Source organism: Pleurodeles waltl, chromosome 9 (genome assembly GCF_031143425.1).
Source record: "Pleurodeles waltl isolate 20211129_DDA chromosome 9, aPleWal1.hap1.20221129, whole genome shotgun sequence".
Lineage (NCBI taxonomy): Eukaryota > Metazoa > Chordata > Amphibia > Caudata > Salamandridae > Pleurodeles > Pleurodeles waltl.
Window position 1 is genome coordinate 881,485,778 of NC_090448.1, and position 18,696 is coordinate 881,504,473.

Genomic DNA, 18,696 nt, shown 5'->3' on the forward strand with positions numbered 1-18,696 from the left:
GCCGCATGTGCAATCTTGCGTTTGGGACAATGGCTATGGCTTCGCGTAGTTGATGGAGAAACCTAGCCTGTGAAGGGTCTGTATGACATTTTGTGTGCTGTGAACACTGTCTTAGCGTGTTGGTTTTGATTAACCAGTCATCTAAGTACGGGAACACATGTATTTGCTGCCTTCTGATATGTGCAGCTACTACTGCCAGGCATTTTGTAAAAACTCTTGGCGCAGTTGTTATTCCGAATGGCAACACTTTGAATTGGTAATGTATTATTTGGAATACGAACCTTAGGTATTTCCTGTGTGAAGGATGTATTGGTATATGGAAATACGCATCTTTTAGGTCTAATGTTGTCATGTAGTCTTGCTGTTTGAGCAGTGGGATTACGTCTTGTAACGTGACCATGTGAAAGTGGTCTGATTTGATGTAGGTATTTATTGTTCTGAGATCTAGTATTGGTCTCAGAGTTTTGTCCTTTTTGGGTATTAGAAAGTACAGTGAGTAAACTCCTGTGTTTTTTTGTAGATTTGGTACTAATTCTATTGCGTCCTTTTGTAGCAATGCTTGAATTTCTAGTCCTAGAAGATCTATATGTTGTTTTGACATATTGTGTGTTTTCGGTGGGACGTTTGGAGGGAATTGGAGAAATTCTATGCAATAACCATGCTGGATAATTGCTAAGACCCAAGTGTCTGTTGTTATTTCCTCCCAAAGTTTGTAAAATTGGCTTAGTCTTCCCCCCACAGGTGTTATGTGATGGGGTTGTGTGACTTGTGAGTCACTGTTTATTTTGAGGAGTTTTGGGGCCTTGGAATTTTCCTGGATTTCTTGGGAATTGGCCCCCTCTATATTGCCCCCGAAAACCTCCCCTCTGATATTGACCCTGGTAAGTAGGCCTTGTTTGTGAGGTTGTGGTTTCTGTGGGTTGACCTCGAAACCCTCCCCTAAAAGGTGTTTTTCTAAATGTGCCTCTGCTCTGCGGGGGAGTAGAGTGCGCCCCTGGCTTTGGCTGTATCGGTGTCTTTTTTGAGTTTCTCAATGGCAGTGTCGACCTCCGGCCCAAACCATTGCTGTTCATTAAATGGCATATTGAGCACAGCTTGTTGGATTTCCGGCTTGAACCCTGAAGTGCGCAGCCATGCGTGCCTTCGTATCGTGATTGCAGTGTTTATTGTCCTTGCAGCTGTATCTGCTGCATCCATGGAAGACCGTATCTGATTATTTGAGATACTTTGTCCCTCTTCCACCACCTGTTGCGCTCTTTTTTGGAACTCTTTGGGTAAGTGTTCGATGAAATGTTGCATTTCATCCCAATGAGCTCTGTCGTATCTTGCCAAAAGTGCTTGTGAATTGGCAATACGCCATTGATTTGCTGCTTGTGCTGCAACCCTTTTTCCCGCTGCATCAAATTTGCGGCTCTCCTTGTCTGGAGGTGGTGCGTCTCCTGAGGTATGAGAGTTGGCTCTCTTACTACCTGCCCCGACAACTACTGAGTCTGGTGTTAGTTGTGTTGCAATATAGATTGGATCTGTTGGCGGTGGCTTGTACTTTTTCTCCACCCTTGGAGTTATGGCTCTGCCTTTAACTGGATCCTGAAATATTTGTTTTGAATGTCTTAGCATTCCTGGGAGCATGGGAAGACTTTGGTACTGGCTATGGGTGGAGGATAGGGTGTTAAACAGAAAGTCATCCTCAATTGGTTCAGAATGTAAGGTGACGTTGTGAAATTCGGCTGCCCTTGCGACCACCTGTGTGTAGGATGTACTGTCCTCAGGTGGTGACGGTTTTGTAGGATAGGAGTCTGGGCTGTTGTCAGACACTGGAGCATCGTAAAGGTCCCATGCATCGGGATCATCCTGACTCATTGTAGTATGAGCTGGTGAGTGCATCAGTGGTGGAGTTGTTGCTGGTGATGCATGTATTGATGGTGGGGAGACGGTGGTGGGGTTGTTTTCCTTGCACCCTTTGCCTGTGGTTGCTTGTCCTTTTGTTGAAAGGCAAGTTTCCTTTTTATTTTGATTGGGGGAAGAGTGGTTATCTTCCCTGTGTCCTCATGAATATGAAGCCTTCTTTGCGTGTAGTCAGGCTCTATAGCTTGAAGCTCCTCTCCAAATCTATGTAATTGGGAGGTTAATCCTTGTTCCTCTGTATAGGAACTAGTTTTCGGCTCCGAGGCTGGATGTTTCGGAACCGAAACCTTTTCGGAAGTCTTTTTAGGCTCTGAAGAAACCTTCTTTGGTTTCGGCGTGGTGTCTCAAGTGCCGAAATTCCTCGGTGCCGCTGTCTCTGTGCCGAAGTTTCTCGGAGCCGCTGTCTCGGCTCCGAGGTTGCTGTGTGGCGGTATCTCGACCGGAGTCGGATGACTTCGACACCAGCATGCCCTTTTTCGGTGCCTTGGATCGGTCACCTAGTTTTCGGGTTAAGCCATGACCTGTTGGCGGTAGCGTCCCCTGGGCCTTTGTGGACTTCTCGTGAGTCTTGATTTTCGACGTCTTACTTACGGTTTTGTGTGTTTCTTCGGCGTCGAGTTCTTCAGAATCCGACTCGTGGACGGAGAAAGCTTCTTCTTCCTCCTCGAAACGTTCTTGACCTGTCGACGTGGACGCCATTTGTAGTCTCCTGGCTCTTCGGTCTCTCAGTGTCTTCCTCGACCGAAACGCTCGACAGGCTTCACAAGTATCCTCCTTGTGCTCGGGGGACAAGCACAAGTTACAGACCAGATGCTGATCCGTATACGGATACTTGTTATGGCATTTTGGGCAGAAGCGGAATGGGGTCCGTTCCATCAGCCTTGAAGTCGCACGTGGCCGGGCCGACCAGGCCCCGACGGGGGATCGAAAAAACCCCGAAGGGCCACCGGAGCTCTTCAAAATTCGGTGTCGATTTGTTCTAACTAACCCGATACCGAACGCAAACAATACCGACTTTTTTTCCGAGGTTCTAACTAACTTTCCGACCCGAAACACGGAGCGAAAAGGAACACGTCCGAACCCGATGGCGGAAAAAAAACAATCTAAGATGGAGTTGACGCCCATGCGCAATGGAATCGAAATGGGAGGAGTCCCTCGGTCTCGTGACTCGAAAAGACTTCTTCAAAGAAAAACAACTTGTAACACTCCGAGCCCAACACCAGATGGCAGACTGTGCACAGCATGTGTATCTGCAGCTACACATGCCATCGAACATATATATATACACACACACACACACACACACACACAGTTGGAGGCCAGCGGCTGAATGGCCTAAGAGGACAGCGCGCTGGTGCGGCTTTCAAGGGGTCAAGCTATTAATGGCGGCATCTGGAGAAGAGGCCCTATTGGATGAAGCGGCAAAGAGAGCCGATAAACTAGAAAGAGAGGGAGTGCAAGTGCTTTGTGTCCTGGTGCTGATGATGAAATGGTGCTGAATGCAGCCCAGACTATTTAGAAAGCATGAAGGTACTAATGTTAAACTGAATATTTGTGCACAGAGGGATAGCAGTGGGCCACTCACAGAGAGAGAGGGACCTGATAAGGAAGCAGTGTCGCAGACAACAGTCTGCGTGGCATTGCTTACTAATGATAGTTTCTAATAAACACAATACAAACCACAGACCTAAAGGTTTGAGGGTTCTTGACTACGGACGAAGCAAGAAAGAGGCAATGTAAAGGGAAACAATGGCATTTATGTTGAATACTGGAGTATGATTTGTTACGGTTTTTAGTTTGCTTATGAATTGTGTTTTTTTTCCTGTAAACATTCTTGGTCTTTGTAGTTTTCACATATTTGACCTTTGTACGACTGCTGTTAAAATAAAACACGAAGGAGAATCCATTAGAATCACATCTGGTCCTGACAAAGAATAACTGACAGATTGTTGTTTTCGGAAGTACGTTTTTACACAGCATGACAGCCTTTTTCCTCATATGGATGAAGAATATACTTGTTGATTTAAATGTGTTCTTGTATTAGTTTCTGGATCACTAACCCTAATTTCATGATTAATGAGAGAAGACCATTTTCTATCAAAGATGGTCTTTTAAATCCCAGCAGAAGATAAAAATGTTTCACTGGCTGAAATAATTTTAGAATTCAAAACAGTTCCTAAAATTAATATGACAACACCAATGATTAACGTTGTGATGAAATGATTTACGTTGTGATGAAATGATTTACGTTGTGATGAAATGATTTAAGTTGTGATTAAAATCTGTTGTCACTCTTCATAAAAGCTCCTGTTTGAAAGACTCAAAATCCAGGCATTCACTACAACGCATTTCGATAGGAAAGAATGACAGAGCCTTATCAAACAAATCTAAAAAGTATGCTTCTTGTAACTTTCCACCTAATAGTACCATAAAAGACTCATCATCTATGAAGCCTTTTCAATACTGCCTTGGCTTCATCGATATCCACAGCAAAGGACAAATCAAGGGTGCAGTACTTCTTTCGACCTATTATGGTTCAAGCCTATTGCCGCATCCAACTAGACGGCCTGCAACAATCAAATCTTTGCGTTCTCCAATCCTGGAGGAAAATATTTTACGTAGTACTGGCCCGATTCTGCGCGTTTCTGAGTCCAGGGTCCCAATCACACCAGACCAGTTCTAACTAGAACAGCTGTGTGATTCGGCCTTTGATCATTGCCTGCATTAGTTCCCTTTGATATTGGAGATGGGCAAAATACTAGAAATAAGGTAGTGAGATTTAGTGACAGCAGTGATATCTACACTGGACCAAACCAAGAAGGCTGAGAAATTCCCCCAGAAACCAGGGTTAAGGGAGGGAGACAGTAATAGTAATCGTGCAGACTGGTTTGTTAAATAGTAAATTGCCAGTGCTACACAAGGGAGACCCCACAAAGCATTCAAACAGACCCCACCATTCACTAGTTCACCAGTGACCAACCACATACACAATATACATATGTGCATGTCCCAGCCATGGTGAACGCTCAAGTCACCAGGTATGGGAATAGACAACCTTTACAAAGGAGAGCTCGTAGGCGGTTTCCCCACGATTTACAGCTAAAAAGGACTAATTTCGCTGCTGCCACCAGTCTCTGCACAGCCTGGGCTGAGAGGGTAGTACACATTTAGGGGTACACTTTGACCATCCCCCTGATATTAGAGTAGAGGTCGGATGTTGCAAATTTAAAAACAACATGGTGCATCTCCAGGAGCATCAAATGCCTGTCAGGCATACTGGGGCATGGTGTTACAGCTTTCCAAAGCCTTGAAGTGAAGTTGTTGCCCCAAAAGACCTTTTTAGTGCTCGGCTCTTACAGGCAAGTCATAAACTTTGCTTAGCTCCCACTACGACACAATTACACAAACACTCATACACACGCCATAAATAAAATCATTGTATATAAACAAGGACAGGCAATTATAAATGGTATTAAGTATTTATTCAATGTTGGTGGGAGGCAAGCATACGTTTTTGTTTTTATCCCATTATGCAGAACAGAATTCCCCCAGAGTAATCAAGCGACACCAAATAAATACAGTGGCTAGCTCCACTGTTGGTTGAAAGAGGATTATCTAACCCAATAAAACAAACAGAAAAACCATAATATAAAAAAGCAATCTGTTCTTCCATTAGATAAATGATATTTCGTTAAAACAGCACTGAAGCCCGTTCCTACCCCCAGAAATAAATAATAGGAACGGGCACGGTCGTAGAAATATCTAGATCTGACAAAGCATATTCAGTGGGTTAACGGGTGAATTGTTATCCATTTGTTGATTTTGCTACCGTCGTCCAGATCCCACAAAGAACAGAATGCATGGCACAGGTAACAGCCCGGGATAAATGTGCATAAACCAAGCCGTTTAAATCATACCAAGGTCCTGATCATAACGGATGGGGAAATGGCGCATGCTCAGCTGTTTGGGAAACCTACATTTTCATGACTGTGTGTGTTAGTAAAATTATTCAACATCTTGTACATGTAGCAGATTTCGAATTCTCCTAGTGTCCCAGTTATCAAAATATTTACAGTGTTCAATTAAGTTCATGCACAAGCATTTAACCAAAACAGCATAATTCATACTCAGTGGTATTTTCATTTCCAGCTCCTAAACTCTTCAAATTAAATTAAGTTTCTTTCTCGCTCACTAATTCTACAATGCGCAGACTAACGGAGGTAACATACGAAAGCTCAACAGGTTGAAAAAGTTTAGTAATACAAACACACTGACTTAATTCGTGGTGTGGGAATGGAGCATGTTTCTTCTGACAGGTGCACACCAGGCAACACCTCTTTGTTTCTGAAGGACAAATTAAAAATGTCCTCCAAAAGCAAACAGAGCACTTACAGATAGACAGCATTAACACTGCAACGGGTGGAACAAAAATTATACAATATCAAAACCAGTCTAAGATCGACAAGGAAAACTGCTCTTTGCGAATGTGCCTCATTTTATAGATAAAGTCAGCGATGCTTCTTTAAAAAAATAAAGCTTAGTTACTTAAAAAATCGGTCACTCTGTGAAAAAGGATTAACGAATTCAGTCCTTCAAACTTTCTTTTGAAGAGAGTTTATCAAATTGAAAAGTTTCAATATTGTACCCATTACAATATATTGCGGAATTATGTTTATGTAAACAGGATGAAAAGCACCATTAACAAATACTAATTGTTGATTTATTTCACTCCAATATATTAATCTGACATCGATCACCTACTGGAAACATTCACCTCAAGTATCAAAACACAACCTCTCTCCAGCAACGATTATACGAATTATCAATCATTTTACTTTGTTCCCTCGTTAGAAACAAAAACTCGCAAGATAAAAAAAAAAATCCTTAAGGTGCTAACGTGAAAGCTACTTCCGAGCAAAACAAAGGTAGTAACATTCGGACAGTTAAGAAGACATTCATAAAAGCATTTGAAAAAACAAATGTCTGTAAATTCAGTTTTAAAATATACACTTGGAACACCTGTGCTCTCTGGTTACACAGAAACAGCATAATGCTAACAACGACGGTTTACTAGGAAAAAATACAGTTCTTTTATCATTTGTCCTCGATCTTTGAGGTGTCTTGGCCAGATTTCATGGGCAATATGGTGTCTTCTTGCTTCTCGTTTTCTTTACTTGTACATGCTCCTTATTAAAGAAGAAAATAAGAGTCAGGATTACTTACAAACCCACTATATGAAGAAAAATTATTTTGGACTAGACATTTTTGACATCTCACCTAAAAAAAATTAAACCAATATACTGCATTGCTCTTCTAAACATTCTATACGCTGTAATTTGTTTTCCAGATAATAGATTTCATTAAATGGTTGATGTTGTTTCCTCAGCCATATCCTTTAGGTATATATGATTTTCACCACAAAACCATGTATCTACAAGTGAGTGGCTATTAATAAAATAGATGTTTTATAGAGGCAGAATTAAATGATATCAAATAGAAAATGAGATGAAGCATAAATTCTCTATGATAAGGTGAAAGGATTATGTTACTAACCCTGTAAGCATCTGTTTGTAGTATGTAATTCTGTAGATTTACATGCTCTGCATACTCCTTCCATCAGGTGTTGGGCTCAAACTGTTGCAGATTGTTTGTCTTCGAAGAAATCTTTCAAACCACGAGGTCTCGGTGACTCACCCTCTAGTGGTGAACGTGCATGGGCACCAACTCCATTGTCAGACTGTTTTCCATACAGCAGGTGAGAGTATGTATGGAGCAGGACAGTATGACTGTTATATAAACTAATTATGGAAGTTGAAGATATATGGCTTCCAGGGATGTGAGTGGGCGCATGTGAATCTACAGCACTACTTGCAATGAACAGATCCTACGGGGTAACAATCAGTTTGGAGCGCATGTGGTTGTTAATCCACATGCTCTGCATAGACTGCAAAACAGTACTCCTCTGTCGGAAAGAGCCTGTTTTTGACATGGTTCCCCCTCTCCACCCCCCCCCCCCCCCAAACTTTTTGCCTGGTATCTAATGTGATTTCGACTGAAAGTGCAATGGGTTCCTGCTAACCATGTTCCCAGTGCCAGATCACTTTCCCAAAACTGCACAGTTGTTTCCCCAATTGCCACCCCATCTAGCTCCCCAGTAAATGGTACCCTTGGTCCCTAGGGTGTGGGGTACTAAAGAGGGTCCCTAAGGGCTGCAGCATCAATTGTGCCATCATAAGGGCCCCCTTACCACATGGCAGACTACCACTGCAGGCTGCGTGTCTTGGTGCAGACAAAACTGAAAACAGGGCACGGCATACAGCCTGAGTGCCATGTCCCCTACCACTGTATGCAATATATGTAAGCCACCCCTCAAGCAGGCCTTACAGCCGGGTGAACCATATTACATGTGAGGCATATCTGCACAAGCAGGTATGTCCCTGCTATGTCTGTCAATTCTCAGACATAGTTAGAGGCCAGGGACGCCATTTTAAATGCATGTGCTGGACACTGGTCAATACGAGATCCCCAGCCACATGATGGCTTCACTGAAGAAGGGGATGTTTGATATGAAACATCTCATATTGGTGAACCCACACTGATGTTGGTGTTGGATTCACCAATACATGCACCCAGCAGGCACCGTCGAGGTCCCCAATGAAACCCTACCAGCCTCTGGTGTGCTGCTGACCAGTTTCTGCCAGCCTACCACCAGAGACACCATTCTGGAACACTAAGTGAGAGCCCTCTGTTCTCAGGAGGTCCAGAACAAAAGCCTATCCGGGAAGAGGGTGTAACACTCCCTTCTACAGGATGACCTGCTCATTAGCCTTCCTAAGTTGGGAAGCCTCAAAGGGCTGCCACCTTTGATATGTGAATCTGGGTCCCTTCACAGGAGAGGAAGCCACCCCCCCCCCTTTCCAGAGTCCATTTGGCACATGGACAGGCAGGAAAATTAGCTAGTCAGGTGGGCGTGTATCACCCATAAGGTGGACTACTGCGAGGTGGACACGATTTTTCAGAAGTAGACATCTTGGTGATGGCATACGTAGGAATTCTGGGACAGGGTTATGCCCGCTTCCCACCAAAAGTGGTCATATAGGCTATGTAGTGACCCCAAGAGTCAGTAGCCCATTGGCTACTACCCTTCACACCCAAAGACCCCTGAATTCAGTATCATGACAGCCTAAAAAGACAAAGGACACAGAAGAGCCACAAGAGCAAAATAGGAGAAAAGAAGCAGCAAACGCTGTACCAACCGGGCTGCATGCCTCGTCGAAATCTGCACCAAAGTCGGCTCGTCCTGCAGCTGTGACTCCAGAAACCTGGGAGGACTGCCTGCCTTCAGTAAAGACTCAAGACCTCCCGGGAACAGCAGACCTGTTCTCCAAAAACCTTCAAAGAAGGGACTCCGAGACCTCTGGAACTGCCAAAACACAACACCTGAAGTCACCACTGCACCCGCCATCTCCGACAAGGTGAAGTGGACCACCGGTGCAAACAAGGTTCCCCAGCGTCTGAGTCCACTGTGGGTTCACCCCTCCTGGGCTTCCCCGAAGTCACCTAAAGCCTCTGCCTGCAGGCCCCCCCCCCCTCCCGCGGCCTGTGTTGTGAGGGGAAACACGACACCTAAAACAACCACTGCACCATCGCCTCCGGCCTGAGTTGAAGTGGGCCCTTGGTGTCAACTAAATCCCTCACGTCTCCTGAGCTCGAGTCCACTGTGGTTTTACTCATCCTAGACTCCCAGGCAACGCCTGCAGCCTCAGACCACTGGACCCCTCAACCGCGAGTGCTCCCAGACACAGAAGCCTGACGCCAAAGGATACATGCACCCGCCGCCCCTGACCTGGGGAGAAGAGGACCTCCGCACCCGGACACTCCAGTGCCGCTCGGAGTGACCTGTTGGTGTGGTCTTGACCCTTGCCCAAGACTCACTTTAAGTCTCGGAGACTGATCACATAAGTAGTCCTACAGTACCTGACTGCAGAACTTGTTTTTCCTCCCATAGAATAACATTGCAGAATTCAGAAATTGCACTGTGTCCACTTTATAAAGTGAGAAGAATTCCTATTTAAAAATATACTTATCTAAAAGATTTATTTCTGATGCCTAAACATATGTAAAGATACCTGCAATTTTTATAAATTGGTGTGGATCTCCTATTTGAGTCATGTGTCTCATTTAGTGACTATTGTGTGTGTTTATAGATATCTTGCACTCCTCTGTGTTAAGACTAAGGCTGCTTGACCACACTATCCTTAAATGGAGCATTTTTGGATTGCATAGCAATCCCTGTCCACTCACTGGGAACCCTTGACCCTTTACACAATATTCACATACCACATAAAGGGCCAGCTTCCTACATCCCTTAAGCGGTGGGTAGCCTGTGGTGGCTGCAGAGACCTTAAATAGAGTCCTTTAGACAGTTTGATCCACTCTAGTCTGTTGCCTTGCAAGAATGTCCATGCAGTAATGCTTTGTGAATGTGTGTGGTGCAGACAACATGGTAGCGTTACAGATGCCATTTATTGGTATGTTTCCAAAAAAGGACACAGTAGCGAACTGGTGAGGTGCAGCGAGGCCTGGGGAGAGAAGGTAGGGTCATTTTGGCTTTAAGGAACAGGTCTGGATAAATTTAACGAGCCACCTGGCTATACCTGCCTTAGATATAGGATGACGTTTATGAGGATGAACAAAGGAAACATAAAGCTGTTTTGTTTAACAGAAGCACTTGGTCCTGTATGTAATACATAGGATCACACTTGGCACTAACTGTGTGACAGGCTTTCTCTGCTACTGCGTCAGGCTGAGGAAAAGAGGCATTGAGACCAGGAGTCTCATTAAGGTGGGAAGGGGGGTTGTCTTAGACAGGAACTAGGGTTGGTTCTAAGGATAACTCTGTCATTGTGGGCTAAGAAAAAACAGACTCTTGTAGTGTGAGGGTCTGTGGCTCAGTTATACGCCTAAGGCATGTTATGGCTACTAAGACGGTGACTTCACAGGAAAGAAACATAAATGTCAAGAGTGCAATAGTTTGAAGTGTGGTGAAGACAATGTAGACGTTCTTGATTGGGGCAGGTAGCGCCATAGGTGGGATGGCACGCTTAAGGTCCTCCATTAAAGCTTTAATAACAGGGATCTTGAAGAGTGAGGAGTGTTCCATCTTCTGCATATATGGAGCAATAGCAGCTAAGTGCAGTTGAATTGAGCTGTAAGCTAGCGCTGACTTTTGCAAATGTAGGACTTTTGCTAATGATGTCTTGTACCATAGGCATAAGGGTGTTTCTGCAGTTCAGGCTATATCAGTGAACAAACATTTTATCAGAATAGCAACTCCATGTAGTGGGCCTATTGACTTCCTTCAATATGTCCATGCACTTCTGAGGTAAGTTGAGATAACCGAACTCTAGGAACTCAGGTGTCAGAAACCAAGGTTTAACTGCAGGGAGTCATGTTGTTTGACTCTGCCCTGGTTCTGTGAGAGATGGTGTGGCATATTAGGGAGCTTCTCCTGCAGGGCAATGGACAACTCTATAAGGGTTGAGAACCATGGTTGTCTGGCCCATGTGGGGGACACCTGGATTGAGGGTAAGGGATGTTTGCCACAATACCCTTACCATGTACATCGGAAATTAAACGGAGGACAAGTGCATGCAAAGATCCCTCTCCAATTCAACCACAGATCTTTGCCTATGGACTGGGGAGGGGGTGGAAGCCTAGAGGCGAAGCCTGGGCTTTTTGATTTTTAGCAGGTGGTGAAGAGATCTGTCAGGGACACCCTCTCTGCCTCCAAAGGAAGAAACGGAGTAGGAATTGTGGGTGTAGTTTGCACTCATGGGCTTGTTGCTGCATGCTGCTCAGCAGGTTTGTCAATTTGTTGTCTGCCCCGAAATGTACTCTGCCAGGTGATGCATATGGAGGAGGATAACTCAATGCCAAATTAGCTGAGTTAATGCTAACAGTTGAGCAGAGTACGTGCCGCCGGTTTTTTGCTGGTGAAACATGGTGGTCATGTTATTGGTTTGTACCAAAACCTCCTTGCCCTGAATATCGGTCTTACCCTGTAACAAAATGGTTTCTTATCTGCAGGAGTATTTTTGCAGCTTGAAGAATTTTCTGGATTCCCACGCTGTGCATTGTTCCGCCATCGGAATGCGCCAATATACCAGTAGTCTTTCTTTTCTTTCTTTCTTTCTTTTTGTTGTTGCTGTGCGTCAATAGCTCCACCATTTGGGTTCTTATCCAGTCTCCTCTGTCATCATTCGACTTCCCTGTAAGCTCCCGGTTGTGATCGCCAAATTCAAATTCTTATTTTTTTCCTCATCATCTTCTAGGGGTGGTGGGTGGGTCATCTGTGAATCTAGAAAATTCTTCAAGCTGCAAAACTACTCCTATAGGTAAGAACCCATTTCGTTTTGTAGCGTGAATCTTTTCTGGATTCAGAAGCTGTACAACAATTTTGTAGCAGATTTTAATCTTGAGGTGGTTGAGATGAAGATGAGCTTAAATTTGTGACTAAATGTTTTAACACTCTTTGTCTGACTTGAGCTTCCTTGCTCATTTGAGTATAAATGCAATAATGTCGTGTAAACATGTGCGCTGATGATCAAGTAACCGCCATGCAAATGTGGAACGACTCCTTGTGGCCATCAGACCTAGGACCCAAACCCACTCCCTATGACCACGCCAGAAACCTTGGAATCATCATTGACAAAAAGCTCACCATTAAATCATAGATTAACACCATCTCCTCCACCTGCTTCATCACTGCGCACGCCTCGTAAAATTTTCAAGTGACTACCTCTACCCACACAATGCACTGTAACACAGGCCCTCATCACCAGCTGACTGGACTATGGCAATGCCCTCTACGTAGGAATCGCAGCGCACCTCCTACAGAGACTTCAGACCATGGAGAACGCCACAGCCAGACTCATCCTCGGTCTTCCCTGATGAACCCACATCCGCCTTAGAACACCACCATACAAGAAAAAGACTGTAGGTGGTACATCCTTCTCCGTCCAAGCAACCAAACTATGGAATTCATTACCCCCAACTATAAGAGCCACAGATAACTTTATTGTTTTCAGAAAACTACTCAAGAGTTGGCTCTTTCCTTCATAACCACCTTTTTCAAACAACTATGAACTGCATATGCCTATGTGGATAAATATTTTTTCAGATTATGTGTATATTTCTATTTATTTATAGTTTCTTTGGAAAATATGTATTGCTACTGTCATAACAATAAAATACACACACACACTCTTTTTAAACCTGTCTAAGTATTTTTTACCCATGATTCTAATTATGTATTGTATGTGCATGTGTGTGTGTATTCATGTGTGTGTGTATAAATAAATATATATATATATATATATATATATATATATATATATATATATGTGTATGTATGTGTATATGTTGTTTCTGTGCTTGGCATGTTTGTGGATCATTGCATGGCTCCTGGTTTTTGGGTTGTTATACTAGATATCTATGAATTTCTGCTCTCATTTTTCATCACTCTTATATCATGTCTCTATCAAACTATCCTCCATCCTCACTCTGACTCATCCCAAATCCCTTCGACCACTTTAATCTCCTAAATATCTCTGCCTAAACTCTTCCCTCCACCTCCACATCTAACTCACCAAACCTCACTCTACCTCTGTGACCTCCCACACAACCCTACTAAATTCTCCTGCATTCATCTCACCCTGCTACTATGCTCTCCCTAACCCTTCCACATACTCTTCCCCCCTCCGCCCCCCTTTATTCATCCCAAGTCTTTGGATTGAGTAAATTAAGGATATACTCCCAATTAACACTTCTGGATTTCTTTCCTCCTCCACCCCTCCATTACTCCAGTCAATCTAACTAACAAACTCTCATATCCGCGGCTCAAATTAACTCATAATAATACTAAAACTGTACTCATTATTAAATGATACTAATCCATCACTAATTCTTGTTGGGTTCCGGAGTAGCGTGCTACTCATCGAAAAGCGCTTCGACGCCTCGTCAGGGATAGTAAGCGCTATATAAATACGATTACAATTACAATACAATCACACCCCAACTCAGGCAACTCCACTGGCTCCCCATACGGAGGAGATGCCAATACAAGCTGCTGACCCATGCACACAATGCTCTACACAACCAAAGACCCACGTACACTAACCACCACCTGAACGTTCACTAACCGTCAAGAAGATTATGCCCTGCTTTCCTTTCACTTGCCCATACACCCTGCATCTACCGAAGCAGAAGTGGAGGATGCTCCTACTCTCATGTTGCAGCAAAAACCTGGAACAGCCTCACCACACACCTCTGGGACCATCACTTCACTTCCAGAATTCTGAATAGCTTTCAAGACCAAGCTGTCGAATAAGCTTCCGGGACCTGCAAGCGCCTGGATACCCTATCAGTTGATCAGCCACGCTTTATAAATCCTGATTGATAGAAGGTTCTGCAGCGGTATATTTGATAGAAAAGCTATGATCGCTCCTTTCTTCTGTGTTGATTGTGCTTCTGGTATGGAATCTAATGGTACTCCTGCACGTAAATGGCATAATGTATTAATTTGTGAGATCCATTTAGCAATTGTACCTTTTGTTACTGGTTTACCTTTGTTATTGTGAGCAAAGGACACAAATAGTTGTTTTGTTTCCCCGCTTGACTTTGTTTTTACTATATGTTTGCTCTTTTTGCGTTGTGTGTAGTGCTCTGTCCACTTGGTTTTTGGGTTCTTGAAAAAACATGGAATTCAGATTGACTGATTCATGTGAAAGTGTGAGACAACCTGGGATAAGTGTGGATATGTCCTCATGACTATCCTGTCATTGTGGATTTGAAGGTAAGGTACCTGAATAGTGAGAGCTTGTATTTCACTCACTCTGTGAAGTGATGTCATTGCTACTAGAAAGGCTGTTTTTGTTGTGATAATTTTTAATAATGCCTTGTGAACAGATTCAAAGGGTTTCCCTCATTAGACGAGTTAGTACCATGTTTAAATTCCATGTTGGAGCAGGCACCATTCTGGGTGGTGATATACTTTTTGCTCCCTCGGAGAATCTTTTAATTACTGGTGACGTAAATAAACTTCTTTCTAAGTGACTTCTTGTGTAGGCCACAACAGCTGTGAAATATATCTTTAAGTGAGCTTATGTTAATGTGCAATCTAGAAGATGTGTAAGATATTTAGGCACTGTATTGTCTCTAGTATTTTGATGTAATAGGCCCATCCTTTGACACCAAAAGGAGTATCATTCCTACTTGCCCATATAGCATCTTATTGTGGCTGGCTGCCATTGTATTTCCTAGTAAGTCTAGGTGGCCAAATTCTAAGTCTTCAGGAGCCATGCTGCTAAACTGGATGGAGAACTCTCTCCCCTACAGTGATAAAGGTCTTGCTGTTTTGGCAATTTCTGGATGTTTTCTTGCGCCATTTCTATTAGTTCAGAGTACGTCTGTCTCGCCCACTGAGGGGCAATAATAATTAGTGTCATCTTGTCCTGTTTGCATTTGTTGATTACTCTGTGTGACAATGGAATTAGGGGGAAAAGAATAAGCAAATATTCCTGACTAGCTTATCGACAGGGCATTCCCAAATGATTGGTGGAGTGGCTGTGTGAACGCGGTGTTGGCATTTTGAGTTTGCCTGCTCTGTGAAGAGATCTATATTTGGTATACCCCAACATCTGAATATCTGTTTGAGTACCGCTTGACTGAGTTCCAAGTTGAGGGAAGATGATGCTTGCCTGCTTAGTTTGCCCGCTTCGACGTTGTCTTTCCCTGTGAGATGAATTTCTGACAGGTAAGTTTGCCCTCTGCTTTTCCCACTTACAGATCTCTTGCGCTAATTTTGATAGAACAAAAGAGTGGGTGCCACCCTGTTTGCTGACGAAAAATATTGCTGTAGTATTGTCTGTTTGGATTAATAGAGACTTCCCCTCCCCCCTGCCCCCCACAACAGCTCTTTCTGAAATGCTTTTAAGGCTAGGAACACAGTTTTCAGTTCCAGGACATTGATATAGAGTACTTCATCTTGTTCCATCCATAACATTTTGATACTGAGCGAGCCCATATGTGCTCCTTAACCCATGCGTGAGGCGTCTGAGGTAATGGTTATTGTAGGAGTTGACTGTGTAAATGGTCTTCCTGCTGTTAAATACGTCCTGTTCCACCACGCCATTTCCTCCTGAACTTTTTGCATGAAAACCACTAGATCTTCCTAAATCCCTATAGCTTGTGACAATTGCTTTTGTAACCATTCCTGAATTGATTTCATATGTAGTCTTGTATATGGAATGAGAGGGATGCATGAGACCATCTTCTCCAGAATATTACCTGCTGTCCTTGCTGTTAGAGACTGTCCCATCTGGTAAAGGTGGGTTTTGTGAAGTATTGACACTACCCTGTTATTGCATGCATAGATATTGCCCCTATTGAGTTGATTCTTGCCCCTTGAGAGCTTTTCTTTCTCTGGTTTTGTTGATGATTTTTCATTATTTATTGAGAATCCTAGACTGAACAGTGTTGGCATTTCCTTTTGTATGTCTGTTTTGCATTTGCTTAATGAACTTGCTCTTACCCGCCAGTGGTCTAGGTAAGGGTAAACGTGTATCCCATGTCTTCGTAAGTATGCTGCCACTGCTGCTAGGCATTTTGTAAATACTCTTGGTAAAGACTTTATTTAAAAAGTCAGCACTTTGAATTGGTAATGAGTCTTGTTAACTACAAACCGCAAGAACCTTTTGTGATTGTGATTTATAGGGATGTGCAAGTAGGTGTCTTTCAGCTCTATGGTTGCTATGTAATTCCCCTTTTAGGGTATAGCCTACCACTTCATTTGCTATGCATGCGTCTCGCTTGCAAGACACTCTTGTAAACTAACAAGAGATTGGAGCCCGCGCATTGCTTATCATTTGTTGCCTTGTGTAGCATTCTTCTTTAAAGCCTTGTAATTCGTCACTGCAGGCCAAGCATCGGGTCTGTGGAGCAAAGACCAAGCACTGAATAGTTCAACCTAATCAGTGTCTGTATACTGCTCCCGACGTGATTGAGGTACTACTTTAAGTCAAGCATAAGCAGCGTAAGCACATGATCGCTTGTATACTTTTAGGTATACTTCTTCTGTGGGCTTCCAGCTGTTTCATTTGTTAGTTTTAGTATCAATTAAAAATCCTTGCTTGCTAGTAGTCAGTCATGTCTCTTTATCCCTCCTTCTTGTGTGTGGGAGCACAGCCCAACTACTGTATAATTATACTTTGTCCTCTTTATCTGGTCTGTAGAGGACTTTTTTTTTTACTTTGTTTCCTGCTCCGGTCCAGGGACGTTTCCCTTTTCATTTGCAGAGCATTCATGCTTCGAGCTTAGCTGTAAACACGGCTATAAATCAGGCTATCTTGGTCACATTTGGTCTTTATGTGCTCTCTGCACCCTCTCTCAGCTGCCTGGTTCCCATCCTTCCTTGGTTTGGATTATCTTTACCAAGTGTGCCTGCCTGTAGGATCACTTGTAATTGCTTAGAGCCTAGGCACCCAGCTCTAACAGTGCTCTGCAATCCTTAGAGACAGTGCCCTCTTCTGCTCCATACTGAAATACCCACTCACAGCTCCATCAGTGCCCCTCAGTACACATACACTCCAAGCCCTCATCTGTACCAATGCCAGAACCCCACACAAACTGTCGACCAGAGGACCTCAGTTCTTGCAGTCAGTACACACTGCTGTTCCAGTACTGAGATCTCGCCCGCGCTCTATCAGTGCACCTCAGTTTACATGCTGCAAGCCCTCATCCGTGCCAGTGCCAGGAACCCCGCACATGCGGTCTGCCAGAGCACCTAATTTCTTACAGTCAGTACACTCTGCTATTTTAGTACTGGGATCCCGGGCGCAGTTCCATCAGTGCACCTCATTTCTACACCAGCAACGTCACTTCCTTTCCTATACTGGGACCCTGCTCACATACAGTTCCATTACAGCAGCTCAGTCCCACAGCCAAGCCAATACTGGACCCAAAAGAGTAAAAATCGCTCAGCCAATGCACATCAAGACTAACATCCAATGCCACTATTGATGGGAACCACCACAGCTCCGCCAGAATCCATCAATTCTAACATTAAGTGCACATTTCTTCTCAGTACTAAGGCTCACAAGCACTCGCTTCTGTGTTTCAGAGGCAATGCCACTCCCATGCTGGGCCCCACTCGCAGCTTCCCCAGGGCACCTCCAGGCTAACACTCAGCAAAACTGGCACACCAATACTAGGTTCCATACATAACTCCATTAACATACCTCACTTCTAACTTTGTGTGACTGTTACTATTCCAGTACTGTAGCCCACATACAATGCTGTCAGTGGACATCAACCCTAACATGCAGGGCCCCATTATTCTAAAACCAGGAATTACAAGGTGCTCCGATTCTCATTACTCACCCGCTGCCTTTCTGTTATTCAAGCACTGGGCCGGGACACAGCTCTGTCTATACCCACCATTCCTGATTTGAAGCACCCCAATATTGCTCTATTAGGGTTTACATACAATTCTGCTAATGCGCCTCCTGCTGTTCCACACTCTGACTTCCGTTTGAGGAATTGAGGGAGCCCAATTAAATCTATTCTTAGCTGCCATCTTTATTTGGGAGGTTCTGTTTCATCTGTCTCACTCCATTTTTTCCTTTACTCTGTTTACTCTCAATGATTTCTCCCCCACATTTCTCTTCCCAGCTCTTAAAATCCACACGTGAACAGTTTTGCTCCCTCTTTCAACTGTTTATTCTACTCCTT

The 18,696-nt window shown here is 43.7% G+C and overlaps 1 protein-coding gene across 5 annotated transcripts in view; it reads right to left on the reverse strand.

Moving 5' to 3' along the window:
* Nucleotides 1-5,365: 5,365 nt before the first annotated feature.
* The window catches only part of ATXN3 (ataxin 3), a 237,313-nt gene continuing 223,982 nt past the window's right edge, over nt 5,366-18,696 (reverse strand). For 3 of the 5 annotated variants that reach the window (XM_069208200.1, XM_069208198.1, XM_069208197.1), the window contains one exon: nt 5,366-7,091. In XM_069208200.1, the coding sequence (XP_069064301.1) occupies nt 7,038-7,091 (54 nt within the window). In that variant the 3' untranslated portion in view covers nt 5,366-7,037. The remainder of the gene's footprint in view (nt 7,092-18,696) is intronic. The other 2 variants (XM_069208199.1, XM_069208201.1) reach the window with 2 other exon arrangements.